The 16928-nt window shown below is 37.9% G+C and overlaps 1 protein-coding gene across 5 annotated transcripts in view; it reads left to right on the forward strand.

Moving 5' to 3' along the window:
* Rabgap1l (RAB GTPase activating protein 1 like) overlaps positions 1–16928 on the forward strand; it is a 659411-nt gene that overhangs the window by 530847 nt on the left and 111636 nt on the right. For all 5 annotated transcript variants that reach the window (XM_057769682.1, XM_057769683.1, XM_057769684.1 and 2 more), the window contains one exon: positions 1420–1548. In XM_057769682.1, coding sequence (XP_057625665.1) covers positions 1420–1548 — 129 coding nt within the window. The remainder of the gene's footprint in view (positions 1–1419; positions 1549–16928) is intronic.

The raw sequence follows: 16928 nt of genomic DNA on the forward strand, positions 1-16928 counted from the left end.
AACTACCCTCCTCTACCCTGCCCTCCCACCCCTTCCCATTTGAACCTTCCTGTTTCTCCCTTTCTGTGTTCTTTCTCCCTTCCCTTAAAAGATCCCTGCTTTCCCCATGGGCCCTTAGTAGTTTTCTAACCTCTGTGGGTATTCCAGTTAAAACACACATATCTAAAGGCTAAAAGTTAGCATTCATATATTAGAGAAAACATGTCAATTACATAACATCTTTAAAACCTCTCTCTCTCTTTCTCTCTCTCTCTCTGTGTGTGTGTGTGTGAGGGTGTGTATGTGTGTTTTGAGGTAAGTGTACTGGAACTCACTACACAGACCCAGCTGGCCTCATACTCATGGTGATCTACCTACCCCAGCCTCCTTAGTATTGGAATTTCAGGCCTGTGACATTTTTCCTGGCTAAAATATTTAAATTTCAGTTTTACTTATTTCTGTGTACCCTTCTACCTAAATCCTTAGTGTGTATAAGAAATTTTACCATAGTTTTCAAATTTTTAGTAGAATATTGCAGAAAATACTGCAAAATCTAGAGATAAAAGTCACCCATGATCCTTTTATGTAGGCAAACATTTTGTTTTGTTTCCTTTCAGTTTTTTGTCCTATGTGCAAATGTTCTTACTGGGTGACTTTTTTTTTTTTTTTTTTTTTGGTTTTTCGAGACAAGGTTTCTCTGTGGGTTTTGGAGCCTGTCCTGGAACTAGCTCTTGTAGACCAGGCTGGCCTCGAACTCACAGAGATCCGCCTGTCTCTGCCTCCCAAGTGCTGGGATTAAAGGCGTGCGCCACCACCGCCCGGCTCACATGGTGACTTTTTAAAAAGTGAATTTGGCAAACAGGTTTTTAGTAAGAAGTCAGTAGTTAAGTGGTTTGCTTTGTTTACTTGTTCGTGGCATTCTCTACTTGCTGGATCGATTTCTTGTTTTCTTCACTTGAGCTGCTGTTGTCATTAGTTGAAAAGGAGCAGTCTTCCCATTAGGTGTTTGTTATGTAACTCTGATGGGCTTTGATTACTTTGTGTCTTCAATGAGGTTTCTAATAATTTTTAAAATCCTCATCAAGGTAAAGTCACGAATTAATGCAGAGTTTACTCATTTTCTTTTTCTTTTCTTTATTTTTTAGCTTCTTTTTTATTATTATTTGTTCTTTTCTTCTAGATTGGTAAACTTTGCTGGGATTCACTAATGTAATCTCCATATAATATGAATTACAAGTTAATGTGTTAATAATTGTCTCTTACATTGCTTTAGGGTTTATAATTTCAGCATGTAACAGCAATATTTTCTGAATAGTAGAAATACTGAAAGTATCTTCTAAAAGTATAGTCATGAAAATCAACAATTTTTTTGTCGTGAATTTATTCATATAATGTGCACAGGCTGAAGTGTGGTGATATGTCTTGGTGATTGTTTTTCAGACCTCAAAAGAAGACCTCCTGCAGGCTGATTTCGAAGGCGCTTTGAAGTTCTTCAGAGTTCAGCTTCCAAAGAGGTACCGGGCAGAGGAGAATGCAAGAAGATTGATGGAGCAGGCTTGCAATATTAAAGTAAGATCCATGAACTTACATATGATAGCAGTATAATTTGCATGTAGAATAACATAAACATAGCAAATTGTGTTAAACTCCTTGTGTGTGTGTTGCTGTTTTCTGAGTGTGTTTTAGGGATTTTGTATACAAACTAGTCTCTCCTAGACTTTTCTGTCATCTAGGATGTTGACAGTTGTTCTATCTTTTATCAGGACTTAAAGTGAAAGGTTGATGGCTCAGATTGTAATAAAAGGGAAGCAAACATTTATCTTTTAGGTGGGGCTCTGGTATCGGCTGCTATAATAGTGGTTTCCATGGCAGCCGACTTGGTATTTTAGCTTTTGCCATCTGTTTTAAGATTATTTAGGACAGAGCAGGAAAAACATGCCAAGCAGGTCTTTTCCTTTTTTTAAGGTACTTTAGGCAGTTTGAGTCTTGATCTGGCCAGAAACCACCTCACATCTACCAGATGTCTGTAGATATGTTGGTCCATGTCATGTGTCTGATTAAGCAAATCTTATAAATTAGCTTAAAATTGAAAACTGTATACAGACAATTAAAAATTAAGGTGAGAAAATGTATTTTCTCTAAAAGATTTGGAACCATTTTGCTAATTACTTATGCCTCCAAAATATATACACCTAACCATGACATAAATATAAATCTGTTTTTTAGGCAGACAGACAAGCATTATGGACCTTATATTATTACAGAAGAAACAGACCATAAATAATTAACATGATAATTTATTTATGTTGGAAGGTGAATAGGTAGATATAGAAAAAAAAGAAAATAAAAAGGAAATAGGTGAGTTGTGATGTTTTTACTAGTGTGTGTAGACCCCAATGGGAAATGAATGAGGCAATGGATAACTCATGGACAAGTCCTGGGAAATAACATTCCAGGCAGGAAATTGTTCAAATGTCCTGAAACCAGTTCAGGCCTTGTGAGTTTAAAGAATGCCACATAGGCCATTAGAGCTAGAGAGGAGTTTATGGAATCAGAATTGAAGTGAGAGTGCCCACAAGGAGCCAAGAGTTCTCAGCTATTATATTTAGGTTTACTTTGCAGTGGGGGCCCTGGCAGGGAAGAACCATTTGTTCTGGGTTCTGAGAAGATCACATCAGCTATATTGATGGGCAAGAATGGGTAAAAGAGGAAGAGAGAGCACACAGAACCTGATGTAATCCCATGGACAGATAGTGACCAGCTGAACCAGTATAGCAGCAGTAGAGAAGAAATATATCGAAAGTGGGAAAACCTGGGAAAACCTTGAATTTTTCATTATGTGTAAGTATAGCTGTGAGAGGTCAAGGCAAACTCGTTCTAGATTTTGATCTAAGCAAATAAAACAAGTTTCCATTAATTTAATAGGCTTATTACTTAAGATATAATTATATGCACCTACTAAATAATTGATTTGAAGTTCTTCTAGGTACTGTTCCCTCTGTAATACTTAAACCAAACAAAACAAAGTAGGGTCTCACTATTTAACCTTAGCTGGCTACTATTTAAACGAGGCAAACCTCAAACTCACAGAAACCTGCCTGCCTCTTCCTCTTGAGTTCTGGGATTAAAGGTGTGTGACACCATGTCCAACTTGTAGACCTGTAAAACTTTTCTCAATAACAATTTTGATTTTTAGTTCTAACTTATTTTAAAATAGATTATAAATGCCCAAAGCATAAATCAATGCTGAAAGTAAATAACTGAATAGGAAATTATTTTGTCTTTCAAATGAGCACCATATTTTAAAAGGTCATTTTCTAAGTACACCCCCACCAAAACAAAAAGGCCTCTCAAATCTTTATCCTGAATGCTAAGTTGTTAAAGCCTTCAAGACTAATTATTTGAGCAGAGCATAGTAGCATATGCATATTATCTCAGCACTTAGGAGGTTGAGGCAGTGGGGCTGATTCAATTTGTTTGAAGCCCAGGATAGACACTGTTGGAATACCCTTTATCTCGAAACACAAACCAGATGGACAGATGGCTAGACAAACACAGAAACTGATTGACTGAACTAAATGTCTTAGACAAAATTATGTTTACACATACACTTTGAAATGTATTCCAAAGGGCTGTGAACTGAATTTTGTAGGAAGTAAATTTGAAATAGGTTTTAGTTGCTGGTTTTTCAGAGATGCCAAGAAAATTACAGTTACCCAGGTTATGTTTAGATTACAATTGCTTTAGAAGTCTATTAAAGTAAAATATTCAGTTCCAAGATACAAATATACACCAGGCCTGGTGACACATGCTTTTAATTTTGGTATTTGGGAGGCATAAGTAGGTGAATCTCAGTGAGTTCAGGGACAGCCTGATCTACATACTAAGTTTGGGCCAGCCAGGGCAGCATAGTGAGACTCTATTTCAAAAAATAATAAAAGTAACATAAAAAAGGCAACACTGGCCTGAAAAAAGGTAGTTAAGGAAGGAAAACGAGGTGTCAGGTGCCTATTTTGCACCAGAAACTATGCAAGAGAACTCAGGAAATAAGGGTTAAAATGAGACCTGGGGAATTAAAAGAGGTAAGCAGGCTTGGAGAGAAGGCAGAAATCCATAGGTGAGGAGAATGCAGACTTAAATGTAGGTACTTATCAGAGGTTAGAGTGAGCGAGGGCTTGGGTGAGCACTGGGGAGAGGGGATTCTGAGACTGCAGAGATAAGTGGAAGAAGCCATGGGAAGCAATCTGGGCTTCAGCCTGTGGACTCTGGTAAGTACTGAGAGGTTTTGAATAAAAGACAGAAATGACAAAATTTTTGTTTTAGAAATGTTGTCCTAGCTGTTGTATGAAAAAATCCATTGACAGATGTCTGACTAGATGGTGGTGACAGCACTTTTCAGGCACTGTTGCAGAAATCAAGTGAGGAATGACTAGGTTGATTGTTATGGTTTGAAGTGAGAGGGACAGGATATTAAAGAGATAGAATTGGCAGACAGGTTAAATGACAGGGGAAGAAAGCCAATAAAGGTACTCAGCATTCCTAGGTTGGCATCTTAGTAGTGATCACACTCAGAAAGAAACCAAGAGAATAAATTGTACAAGTGGGTGATAATGAATTAAGATGTGTTATGTTGCTGGTATATAGTCCTACACTCATATCCAGTGGTCAGCTGAACATTGAAGTAAGAGCTGAGCTAAAAGTAGGTATTTGGAAGTCATAACATTAAAACCATGGAGTAAGTGACTTCTCATAAAGAGGAATATGAAGTGTTCAGAGAGAAAGGTTGATGATCAATGCATAAACATAATATATGACTGTGGATAGGAGTAGGCAAAATGGTAGGAGAATCTCATAAGAGTATGACATGTGAATGTTAAGGGAAAGGGCATTGTGAAGAAAATATATTTGAGGCCCTGGGTTCTATCCTCAGCACAAGAGAAGGAAAATGATGAGGACAAAATAAACAAGTATCAGTGATTCCTTGAAGCCATGTAAGGTACTGAAGACTGGACAATAGACTTTGTACAATACTTAATGACCTTAGAAGAAGCAGTTTCTGTGGAGTGAAGTATAAGACCTAATCATTAAAAGGATAAATAAGAAGTGAGAAATGAAGATTAGGTACTTTTTCTAAATGGTTATAGAGGACAGGAAATGGAATAGCCAGCAAGTAAGTTAGAGGATAAATACAAGAGCATGATGGAAGGGGCTGGAGAGATGGCTCAGAGGTTAAGAGCATTGCCTGCTCTTCCAGAGGTCCTGAGTTCAATTCCCTGCGACTACATGGTGGCTCACAGCCATCTGTAATGGGGTTTGGTGCCCTCTTCTGGCCTGCAGGCATATACACAGACAGAATATTGTATACATACTAAATAAATAAATAAATAAATATTTTTTTAAAAAAAAAAACAAGAGCAAGATGGAAGATATGCATAAGATGAATTTGTAGAGAGTGGGAATGTTGAGTCTTTAAATGCTTAAAACCTTAATAAAACTTAAGTTTTTACATTGAGCATTGCAATATGGCAGGTACTATGCTTAATCCAAAGAATATGAGGCTGAGCAAAAACAAGTACTCTTTCTAAACTCATGGAGCTTTCAATGTTGTAAAGAAAATGTTAATAAGATAACCTTGTTAGTATTAAAGTTTTGGGGATGGGAATGTAATTGTTGAGTACTTGTCATTGTCTTAGTTACTTACTCATATTTATATACCCAAGAAAAAGCAACTTAAAGAAGGGTCTCAGAGAGATAAAGTCTACCTAACCCTAACCTAAATTGGGAGCATGGAGGGCGGGGTGGGGGTGGGAGGGGAGAGGGGAAGAAAGAAGGGGAGTGGGCAGAAGATGTATAGCTCACTTCTCTTCAAACAATTAAAATTAGAAGAATTGGAGAGAGAGAGAGAGAGAGAGAGAGAGAGAGAGAGAACAGTAAGAGGGGGCCAATATGATTTTAGTTTAGGGAGTTATGCGGATATAAGAGATCAAAACTTTCTAGAGAGAGACCTGCCAATAGAGAAAGAAAAAAGTTGAAGATTCAATAAGGAAAAATAAATACATCAACAGTGAAGGACCTCCAAGGAAGTAGAGAGTCATCTCAAAAGAATGTGTCTTTCTTCCATTACAATAGAAGAAAATAAGCAAGGGGTGATGAGTAAAGGCCATTGTACAATTTAGTGAGGAAGAAAGAGGAGCTGTTCCATCAGAAGCTCTGTGTTATTTTTGTTAAGCAGGACCTAGAATGAAGGAACTATGGTAGAAGCACATGGGAAAACAAAACTTTAGGCATTGTAGAAAAACAAAAGAATTGCCAAATTGGATTATTAAAAAGCACAAATCTGTAGTAGCAAAAAATCTGAATGTTTTCTGGTTTCTCTAGAAACCTTTAACAGTATAAATGTATATTTAGGGAAAGGAGAAAGTTATTTCAACCTCAGTTAAGGTTTGTCAGCATAAGGCAAAGAAATGGCAATGATATGTTAGTAAGATATATTTCAGGTAAGGGGACAAAAGTAAAGAGAAAAGAAAGCATCCTAAATTTGCAGCTCCTGCCAATTTTCATGGTGTAAATGCAACTGCTGCAGTCTGTTTTAATCTACCAGTGACTTAATAGCCATATCATTTAATTTCCAAATATTGACAGTCATTCTTCTATGCTGGAGGCTGCTGCCTCAAGCTCATCCGAGGCTCAAGAAGATGAGGCTAGTGGCAGGAGAGTGGTTAACAGTATGAATACTGAAGTCTCATTAAAAAGAAAGTAAAGGCAGATTGGGACTAAGTGACTAAAAATGGAAGAGTACAACAAAGAATTGTTGAACTCGATGATAAAAAGAACAGTAACAGAGGTGATCACATGACTTATTTGTAGTTATTCAATGAATAAAATGTTTTTCAAAAATTCTTAAAGGTAGTTTTCTGATACCATTATCAGAATCATTTGGTTTTTCAGCTCAAATTACTTGGTTGCAGTAAAACCATGCTAGTTGCTATTGGCATTCCTAGTCAGCTGCTGTTATATGTTCTCTTCATCCTAACAATGGGGCCTTTATTGCTTTTGGTTTGTACTGATCATACATCTAAAACTTTGAAATGTGTAAGGAAGAATAAGCAAAAGTGACAGAGGCAAATGAGTATACTGGAGTGAATGAGGAGGCCCCTCTTGGATAACTGGAAAATCCTAACCTGGCCTGTTGCTTATACACCAGAATTATCCTATTCTGTTCTGGAAAAGTAGCTACCAATGGCAAGATTTTACCATAGTAAGTGATTGCCTCAGATAATTCTAAACTATGTTCTATCTTAATTACCTATATACTGGGCTAGTCAATTTCCAGTCTTCCAGAATAGATGAATACAATTTGATCTTACCTTTCTTAAACCATTATTTTAATGATGGTGGTGAATTCCTTTACCTTTTTTTCCTCTGAGAACTCCATCCATAGTTATAACCATGGATTTTAGTTCATTTGAGAATTAAATAACTTCGCTCTAGAGAAAAACTATAAAGAACATTAATATTGAAATCAATTTGCTTCTAATTTCTTCATGCTGTTTGCTGTTTATTACTGCCCCTGTTGTTGCATATGAATAAAAGCGTACTCTCCCAAGTAGAGGTTTCTTTGAGTTATCAGAAGCCACATAAAAGCTTTGATTAATTTCATGGGTCCACATTCTCTGCCTTTATGTACAATATTAAAGAGGTTCTTCTATTTTTACTTTTTATTTCATGAAACTGTGTCTTGTATTCTTCTCCTATAAAGACTTCTCTGTAACATGGGAAAACACCCTTGGGACATTTTGTTTAAAATGACATAATCCCTTGCTGGAGAATGTTCATTACATTTTAAGATACAGCAATGTGATAATTAGTAACTGATAATGAAGCAATTTATCAACACACTTCCTTTATTTATTTATTTTTGAGACTTCCGATAGTATTCCTAATCCTCAGTGCATCTCAGAACTGGGACATTATTTTGTTTTCTCCCAAGAAGCTAGGAGCATGTCAGTGTTGGGTGCTGTCTGAGACAGCTGACTGCAGGTATAGAGGACAAGCCCCACCACCACCCCACATAGGCACCAGGACCTTGTGTACTTAGAAAGCTCAGCTTTATGTTGCTCTTGAGTGATTGCCATGCATGGGTTCCTTTGTTTGTTTTTGTATTTCATCTTTATCCTGTATCTACTTCTGCAGTTCATTAAAAAGAAAGCTGTGTAGACATTTAAAATTTAAGTTGATGGGTGAATTGTGCATTCTATATACATCCTTAAATGCTCTTTTCTCACATAAAATAAGATAAATAGACACAAAAATTGATTTTTTATATAGATGCTTCTTTTTTAGAAGAAAAAAGAGTAAACCACAGGAATACTGCTTTGTAGCCTTATGTACAAATCCAAATTAGTACTGTTTTCTCCCTGCATGTAATTAACAAGAAGAAGAAACATCAGAATTGCTTTCTCATCTAGTAGTTTCTCTGTCTCTAGAAACTTTACCACCACATACACACACACATCTTGTTCTCTCCTAACAATCTTTGAAAGCTTCAGTAAGATTAATGGTTATGCTTTAAAAGGGAGTTTTTATATTTCTTAATATAAAGTGTTAAGCCAGTTGTTATGATTTATATTTAACAATGTTGAAGAATAGACTTAGGTCTTTTCTCTAATTGGGAATAGCAGATAACTTTCCTATAACTATTTATGATAAAATCCACATATATTTGAGTTATATATTCTCATATCTTATTTCATGTTTAAGATTATATTTTAATTGTGCTTAATAATTTGGTTTGGCAATCTGATTTTTACAGGAAAATGAATATAGTATTCTTCTGTCTCCTGTAGCCTGCTCATTGTAAATAATTTGATTTTGTTCTTTTAGTTAGAAATAAAAATAAAATTAAATGTCTTATGCATTTAGACTAAGTTAGTTTAAGAAGACAGTGATCTTCCTGGGAGCTCAGTAGGATGTTCTTCAACTTAGGATGAGATATAGGCATGCATATGAGTTCATCACAAAATTGCAAATATCATTAAATAAAAAAAGATGAATCTAGAGTACCTAACCTACTGAAACAAACATAGCTTAACAACACACTACACTGTAGAATACTGCTTTTTTGACCTTTGATTTTGTGACTAGCTGGCAAGTGCATCATGACAATTTAACATATGCCAATCATGGTGGTAAAGGTCAAATTTAAGATTCAAAATTGTAAAAATGGTTTCTACTGAATGTGTATCGCTTATATGCCACAGTGCAATTGAAAAGTACTTTTGCTGGGTAGTGGTGGTACATGCCTTAGGCAGAGGCAAGTGGATCTTTGTGAGTTCAAAGCAGCCTGGTGTACAGAGAGAGTTCCAGGACAGCCAGAGCTAAGCAGTGAAGCCCTTTCTTAAAAAAAAGAAAAAAAGAAAAGAAAAGAAAAAGAAAAGTACTTTCAGTTTAATCAATCTAAATTGGAGGATGTTTGTAGTCCAAGCACTTAGCCACAGGAGTTTCAGATACAATTGCTTCTAATTAGAAACAAAATATAATCACATTGTGTTTTTTTTTGTTGTTGTTTGTTTTTTTTTTTTGTTTTTTCGAGACAGGGTTTCTCTGTGGCTTTGGAGCCTGTCCTGGAACTAGCTCTGTAGACCAGGCTGGCCTCGAACTCACAGAGATCCGCCTGCCTCTGCCTCCCGAGTGCTGGGATTAAAGGCGTGCGCCACCATCGCCCGGCAATCACATTGTGTTTACTGTTCTATTATTTATATTTTCATTTCTCTAAGTCTTCAATCCATTTGGCATTTCACTGGCAAGCAACCTGAATCTAGTACCCTGGATAGCTACTTATTTTACTACTGTGCCCTCTTCTCTTCCTCCTATTTACATCCTCCGTAAACACTTGGTTTTATACTTGAAATGGTGGAAAGAATATATAAATGTGCACAGAACCCTAAAAAGAAAATGTGTATTATTCACATATCTCATAAGTCAAATTTTATAAAGTTCCACTCAAAGACAAACTTCTAAGAGAAAAAGGTCTGTCCCTCAAACAACATGATCAAGTGGAGAATCGTTTTTCACTGACAAGTTCTCTGGCTTGGGGATTTTCTATTACTCCCATCTATGGGAACAGAGTCATCTCTTTCATCTAGAATGTCTGTCCTTGGTGTTTTCTCTTTTCTCCACTTGTGGTAGTTATCCTTAATTGTGAACATGCTCAATAAGGTACACCTCTGAGCATGCTGTGTCTGGGTTTTCTGATATGATTAAATCTTAGAGTCCTGACTTGATCAATGGACCAATCCCCTGATGGCTTCATTTAAGATGGCATTATTGGGAGATGGTAGAAAGTAAGGAGGTCTGACTGAAGAGATGACTCGGTGGATTAAAGCACTTGTTGCTCTTGGAGAGGACAGAGGTTCTTGTGGTCAGAGATAAGCACAAGGGAAACTAGGAATGTTAAACATGCAGGTTTGTCTCTTCAAAGAGAGAGAGATATAACCTGTTTTCTGCTCAGAACACCGAGAGTGGAGATGTTGAATGGCCTAGTGACATTTGTACTGTGTGGCCCACACCATACCAGAACTTCCCCTAGAGTCTAGGGGGAAGGCCTAGACTCTTATAGTGAGCTTGTTTTTCTCAGTCAATCTGTAGACTCTATCTTTATGGAAGATGTCACATGTAGTCAGTCTATAGAACCCATCTTCATGTGAACTTTACAAAGAGTTTTAATGTAGTTATGTCTAAAGCTTTATTGTGTACATGGGATTAAATTAATTATCACCAGGAAATTTTTTCACCTAATTGTGCTGTTCTTAAATATGCAAAAAATACAATACTTGGAGTCAGATGTTTTGGTTTTTTGAGACATGGTTTCTCTGTGTAACAGTCCTGGCTGTCCTGGAACTCGCCTCATAGACCAGGCTGACCTCGAACTCACAGAGATCCACATGCCTCTGTATGTACTGGGATTAAAGGCATGCACTACCACAACCCAGTTCTGGAATGGCTTTCATCTCATAGTATCTTCAAGTGTTTGGAGTCAGACTTGAAGTTTGAACCAACACCAGCTACTAAGTCTTGCTGAACCAAACTTCTTTCTTATCTCACATGTATGGTTACTCTGCTGGCCTTGCTGATCACAGAGACACCCCGCCCCGCCACACACCCACACACACCCTCAGTGACCCAGTTTCAATTCCCAGCTCCTACATGGTGGCTCCCAAACATCTGTAACTTCAGTTTCAGGGAATCTGATGCCCTCTTCTGACCTGCACATGTGCTGCATAGACATATATTCAGGTAAAACATTCATACACGTAAAAAAATGTGTAGTGGTAAAATATTCATACACATAAAAAATCTGTAGTGGCATTTCAGTTGTATTTTAATAAATAAAGCTTGCCTGATGATCAGCGAATAAAACAGCTCCACTGGTCAGCCTTACTATCAGGCAGTGGTAACACACATCTTTAATCCTAGCCACACTAGTTGCCATAGAATTTGGGCGGTACGCCTTTAATCCCAGCCATAGAGAGGATTATAAAATGGGAGGAGACAGTTCGCAGTCGCATTCTGAGATTCCTGAAGGCAGGATCACCATTTTGGTCTGAGATTGAGGTAAGACCAGGGATCTTTAGGTTGAACCCCAATTTCTCTCTCTGAGTTTTTATTAATCATGCTTCAAAAATCTAAAAAAAAAATAATAATAATTAAATAGAAAATAGGAGATGGCACCTGACTGGGGAAAGTATGTAACCAGGGGCAGACCCTGGGAAGATGCCCCTTTTCTCTGACTGCTTTCTGGCAGCTGTGAGGTAGGAAGTTCTGTTCCACCATAATCTTCTGCTGAAGAACTAGTCAAGGATCAACAGAACCAAGGATTGATGACGAGCATCTTCAGAACTACAAACTGAAATAGCTTCCATCTCATGTTATCTTCAGTGTTTTGTCATAGCAAGATAAAACTAAAATATTGCTTAAGGAATTGCCTACCCTGATCATAGTGCGTAGCTCATTCAGTCTCTTTCATATACTTACTAGGGAGTTAAAGCATTGATTATTTTACTGTTAAGGAGTCTTAGAATGCAAATCATACAAAGAGGTATCACAGTCAACTAATGGAATTTTCTGTTACTCAGTTTGGCACAAGTTCAACACATGTCTCAGTGTTGTTTATGTGTATTTTATGCTCTGTTCAGGCACAAGGTTTTCCCCTGCTATTTCTTACCTGATCATTATACTCCCTATTACCTCTTAATACTTTTGTCCTAAAAAGTTTAGTCTAAATTTTCTCACATGTATTTGTCAAGTTTTATAAAGTGTCACTTATAAGCAAATAAACCACTAAGGAGAAAAGTTCTCCCCTCCCTTTCTCTCTCCTTCCCTTCTCTGCTCTGTACCTTTTCTTTCTCTCTTCACCTCCCCCATCTTTCCATTTCTCCCTCATTTTCTGATGTCTGAAGGTACCTTTTTTGTGTCTTGTATGCATTTGCTTATGATGACCATAGCAAGAATCTTACACAGCCTGTGAGTCTCAAGCAACAGAAATTTATTTTCCTAAAGTCCTAGAGACTAGATGCATAAGATCAAGAGATCATCAGAATTGGTTTTTGAGAGAATTCTCTCAGTGACACACAGTAGTCACCTTTTTGTACCTCCACGTGATCGCCTCTTGTCTGTGTATTCTGTGTCCTAGCCTCTTTTTACCAGAACCCAAGTCACTTTAAAGTAGGAAGCACCTTCTTTGAATTTGTTTCTTGTGTAAAGGCTTTATGTTCAAATACATTCAAACACACTGGAGATTTATGGTTTTAACACATAAATTTTCCCATAGCCTTCTTTTCATAGTCCGTTGAATATAAATACCTTCTTGGGTTCTCTGAACGTATTCTTTTTATCTGAGCATGAGTCTTACTTAACAGCACTGAGCTGTACCTCCAATATCTGCTAACACATGGTAGTTTCCTATTTTTGTCAGCATACTCAAGCTCTCCAATTTTCTCTCATACCCTCAGATTATCTGAAGGATCCTACATTTTTTTTTTTAACAACTCCACCCCACTTCTATCAGCCCACTTGCTTGGCAAAGAATTTCAGCTGGCATACATGTTAGCAGAAAGTTCCAATTTACCTCAGTGCCTGCACTAGCGTGAGTTTTCTGCATAAACTTACTTAAGTACTGGATACTTCATTAAAAACTCACCCCCGTTCCATTCTTTGCCTAAAAGAGAGGCAATGAATTGTACAAGTAAATGTCTTAGCACAATGTCCAGTGGAAGAAGAAAGCCTATGCTATATTTTAACAGAATGAATATTTTAAGCAAGAACATGGTTTGAATAAAATGTTTTGCTCAATTTTAGGAAAGCCATTGCTTTAAAAGTTTGTGGCAGATGTTATCCGCAAAAAGGGAGGTTTTGAAAAAGGATGTCTGATGGAGTAGGATCATCTGGGAACATTCAGAATTTATAATTTCAGGCTGCTGGCATTGCTGTGTGGAATCTGGTACTCATCTCTGCCTTACTTCCTGTCTCCTCCAGTTATCTTTACATACTGCCTCCTATGTGCACCTTAAACAGGTTCTCTCCCACTAAGGGTCATCCCCAGTCCAGGGGGATAGCTCATCGAATCACTCCAAAGGGCAGAGAAAACTTCAGTCTCCTTATCTGAAGGATATCCCCTCACACCATTCAGTGCAGCACATTTACTCTCAGTCCACATCAGAATGCCATATCTTCTGTAGAGTTCCTGGAGAAGGCAGGGGTTTTAGAGGCAGACTCATCAAGGTTTGATGCTGTCTCTAGTTCTTACTAAGGGATCCTGAGAAAGTTATTGAATTTTCTTTAACATGATGAGTTCCTAATCTGTCATGAGCCACCTTTTGGGGTGATTCCAGCCATGATCCTGGTCACGGTGGGTTCCTACGTTCCAGGGTAGGGGTGTGAGGATTAGATACATTAGGTAGGAGAAACAAAGATAAGAAAGAAACACAGAGACACAGGATAGTACCGGGAGGGCAACTCAGCAGATCCTGGATGCTGAATTTTTGTTCTGAGTTCACCCTCATTTATTTTCCATACACTCTTATACCCCAATAAAAAAAATGGTGGAAGAAGGCAAAAGACGACTCTAACATAATACAGAAGACAACCAGAACAGTTACTTGCTCCAATACTTGAAACATGAATTCCAGAGTAAAAGTATTTGATGTTTGGGGCAGTGAGAACAGCCTAGACCAAGTATCCCACAGGCAACCACTATCTAAGTCAAACCTCCTATTTCAAAAGAAGGAGCAGAAGTATGCTTGAATTCACTGACCTTTGGTCAGAATGGAGTGGATTTGCCTCTGTAGTCCATCTTAATGTCCAAAACACCAAGTAACCACACCCTAGGTCAGAATATCTTGTTTTGTAGCCACGCCTGTTATCAACAGCTTTGAAAGAGCAAAAATAAGCTCAAACTCTCTGACCTTCAGACAAGATAAAATAGCTCACATTTTTGGGTTCCCACACTAATTGTGAAATATGGCCAATGCCAACCACACTGGAGATCATTAGAAATAATTAAGCTAAGCAGATATGTGAAGCACTGACTCAATTATTTTCCTACTTGTTACCATGACCATGTGATTAAGCAAACCCATGTATTTTTTAAGACCAGATCATATGCTGTTCCCTCTGATAACCTAGACTTTTATTCTGATTCTGCAGTTCCTCCGTGAGACCTCATGAGAGGATAAGAATGTATTTTCCTGAAGTAGTGTTAGTGGAATTCAAGTCTTAGTTTTCTACTTACCAGCTCTGGCAGGGCTCTTCGGCTCACCATTTCAGTATTCTCTTCTTTAAAAATGGTGATGATAAAGAAGATTGCTGTGCTGATTGCATGAGTGTTCTTTAGGCAAGAAGCATAGCAGAAGGAAGTGTATAGAATTTAGCATTTAATATTTCTATAATGGTTTTGAGTCAGTCTGTCTCATTGCAAGGGATTGCAGTTCTATCTTGCCTCTCTTAGATTGTGTGTCTGATCTAACATCTACCATAGTATATGTGTAAAGGAAGTACACCTACTGATTGTTTATACTTATTTACTTAATAAATTCCGTTTGTAAGATATGAAGAATCTTGAGCTTCAGATTTTCCCTGAAAAGATTGATTGTTTGCCTTTTGGTAAGATCAGGGGTAATTTTTCCTGAAAATCCTGATACGGATAATCAGGAAAACCCTCCTGTGTAATACTGAATGCCATTCTAGCTTTATTTGCTGTAGAAAAGAGAAATAAAAATGAAATTAGACTCTGGAAATGTAATTCATTTGGCACATGAGTTAGCCTAATATACATGAGTCCCTGAGCTAGATCTCTACCACTGAATAAACCAGGAGTGGTGATTCATGCCTGTGATCCCAGCATGTGGGAGTAGGGGCAGAAGAAGTTTCATGATGAGCTTGAAAATAGCCTAGGCTACATGATCCAAATTTAGTGACTTTTGTACATATGTATATATGTGTGTGTGTGCTCGCACACGTGCATGTGTAAGCCAAAAGACAACCTTGGGTATCATTTCTCAGGATCTAGCCACCATATGTTTTGAAATAGAGTCTTTCATTGGCCTGGAACTCAACAATTATGCTAGTTTGGTTAGCCAACAAACCCACTTGCCTCTACCCCCCAGCACTTGGATTGCAAGCATGCACCACTTAACCAACTTTTTTACATGGACTCCGGATAGTAAACCCAGGTCCTGATGTTTGCATATCAAGTATTTTACCAACTGAGCTGTCTCTCTAGTTCCTAATGATTTTTACCTTAAACTAATCCAGGACTTTATCATTATTAATTCTGTTGTACGGTGAGATATTTACAGCAGTGAAAGTTATCTTAATGTTGTATGCTAACACATAAAATGTCCTTATCACTGATTGAGACTGCAATATGGAAGGGTAATAATTTATATCATATGATAAGAATGCTACTTGAAAGAAAGCTGACTGTTGTTTACATACCAGTAATCATTTTATCTTTCACGCCTTACCTTGCACTGAGCTGTGTCTTTTGTGTAGGACATGCTTTGTAGATAATGGCTTAAAAGAAGTTAAACCCAGTGGATTCAGTTTCAGAAATAGGGGTGTCTCCTAGAATAGCTGCATGACGTGAGCTTCTGAGAGCCATGCTCCTAAGACTGGACAAAGGCCAGCTTTGCTTCCAGAGGTGTTAGTTGAACTTTGCTGAGCAGAGGGAGGGGTGATATCGATGACTCCCTGTGATATTTAGTACTTAGCCACATTTTGGATTTCTTCTTGCATGTTTGTCTTTTGAATGGTGTTTTTCCTAAGTCAGATACAAAACCAACTGCACTCTGAATCCTCCACCCCATCACAAATGGTTTGCTACTCAATGACATGAAGTCACCAAAGAAAGTCTTGGGGATAAGACCCTAGGAAGTACAGTGACTGTCATGTGGTAGTCGAGTTTTTCACAGAATCCTGTGCTTTGGGGCAGTATTATAAAAAAGGAGGCACATTACACATTCTATCTCTCTGTGTGTGTCATATATGTGCACATAGATATGCATGAAGCCAGAAGTGGATGTCATTTGTCCTTGTCTATGATTCTGCAGATTTAAGATAAAGAATCTTGCTGGGCAGTGGTGGCAGGGGCACACACCTTTAATCCCAGCACTCAGGAGGCAGAAGTGGGTAGATCTCTGAATTTGAGGCTAACCTGGTCTACAGAATGAATTCTGTGATATCCAGGGATACACAGAGAAATCCTGTCTCAAAAAAGGGGGGGGGGGGGGGATCTCAAAGCTCTTTCAGCACATCTGGATGACCAGTAAGTCTCCTGAATTACTGCCTTCCTGCCACACACACTCCACACTCACTCAGTGATATCGCCTATGTCATGCTTTTTACATGGGTACTGTGGACCAAACTCAGATCCTCATGTCTACTTAGCAAGC

The sequence above is a fragment of the Chionomys nivalis genome, chromosome 5, assembly GCF_950005125.1.
Source record: "Chionomys nivalis chromosome 5, mChiNiv1.1, whole genome shotgun sequence".
Classification (NCBI taxonomy): Eukaryota; Metazoa; Chordata; class Mammalia; order Rodentia; family Cricetidae; genus Chionomys; species Chionomys nivalis.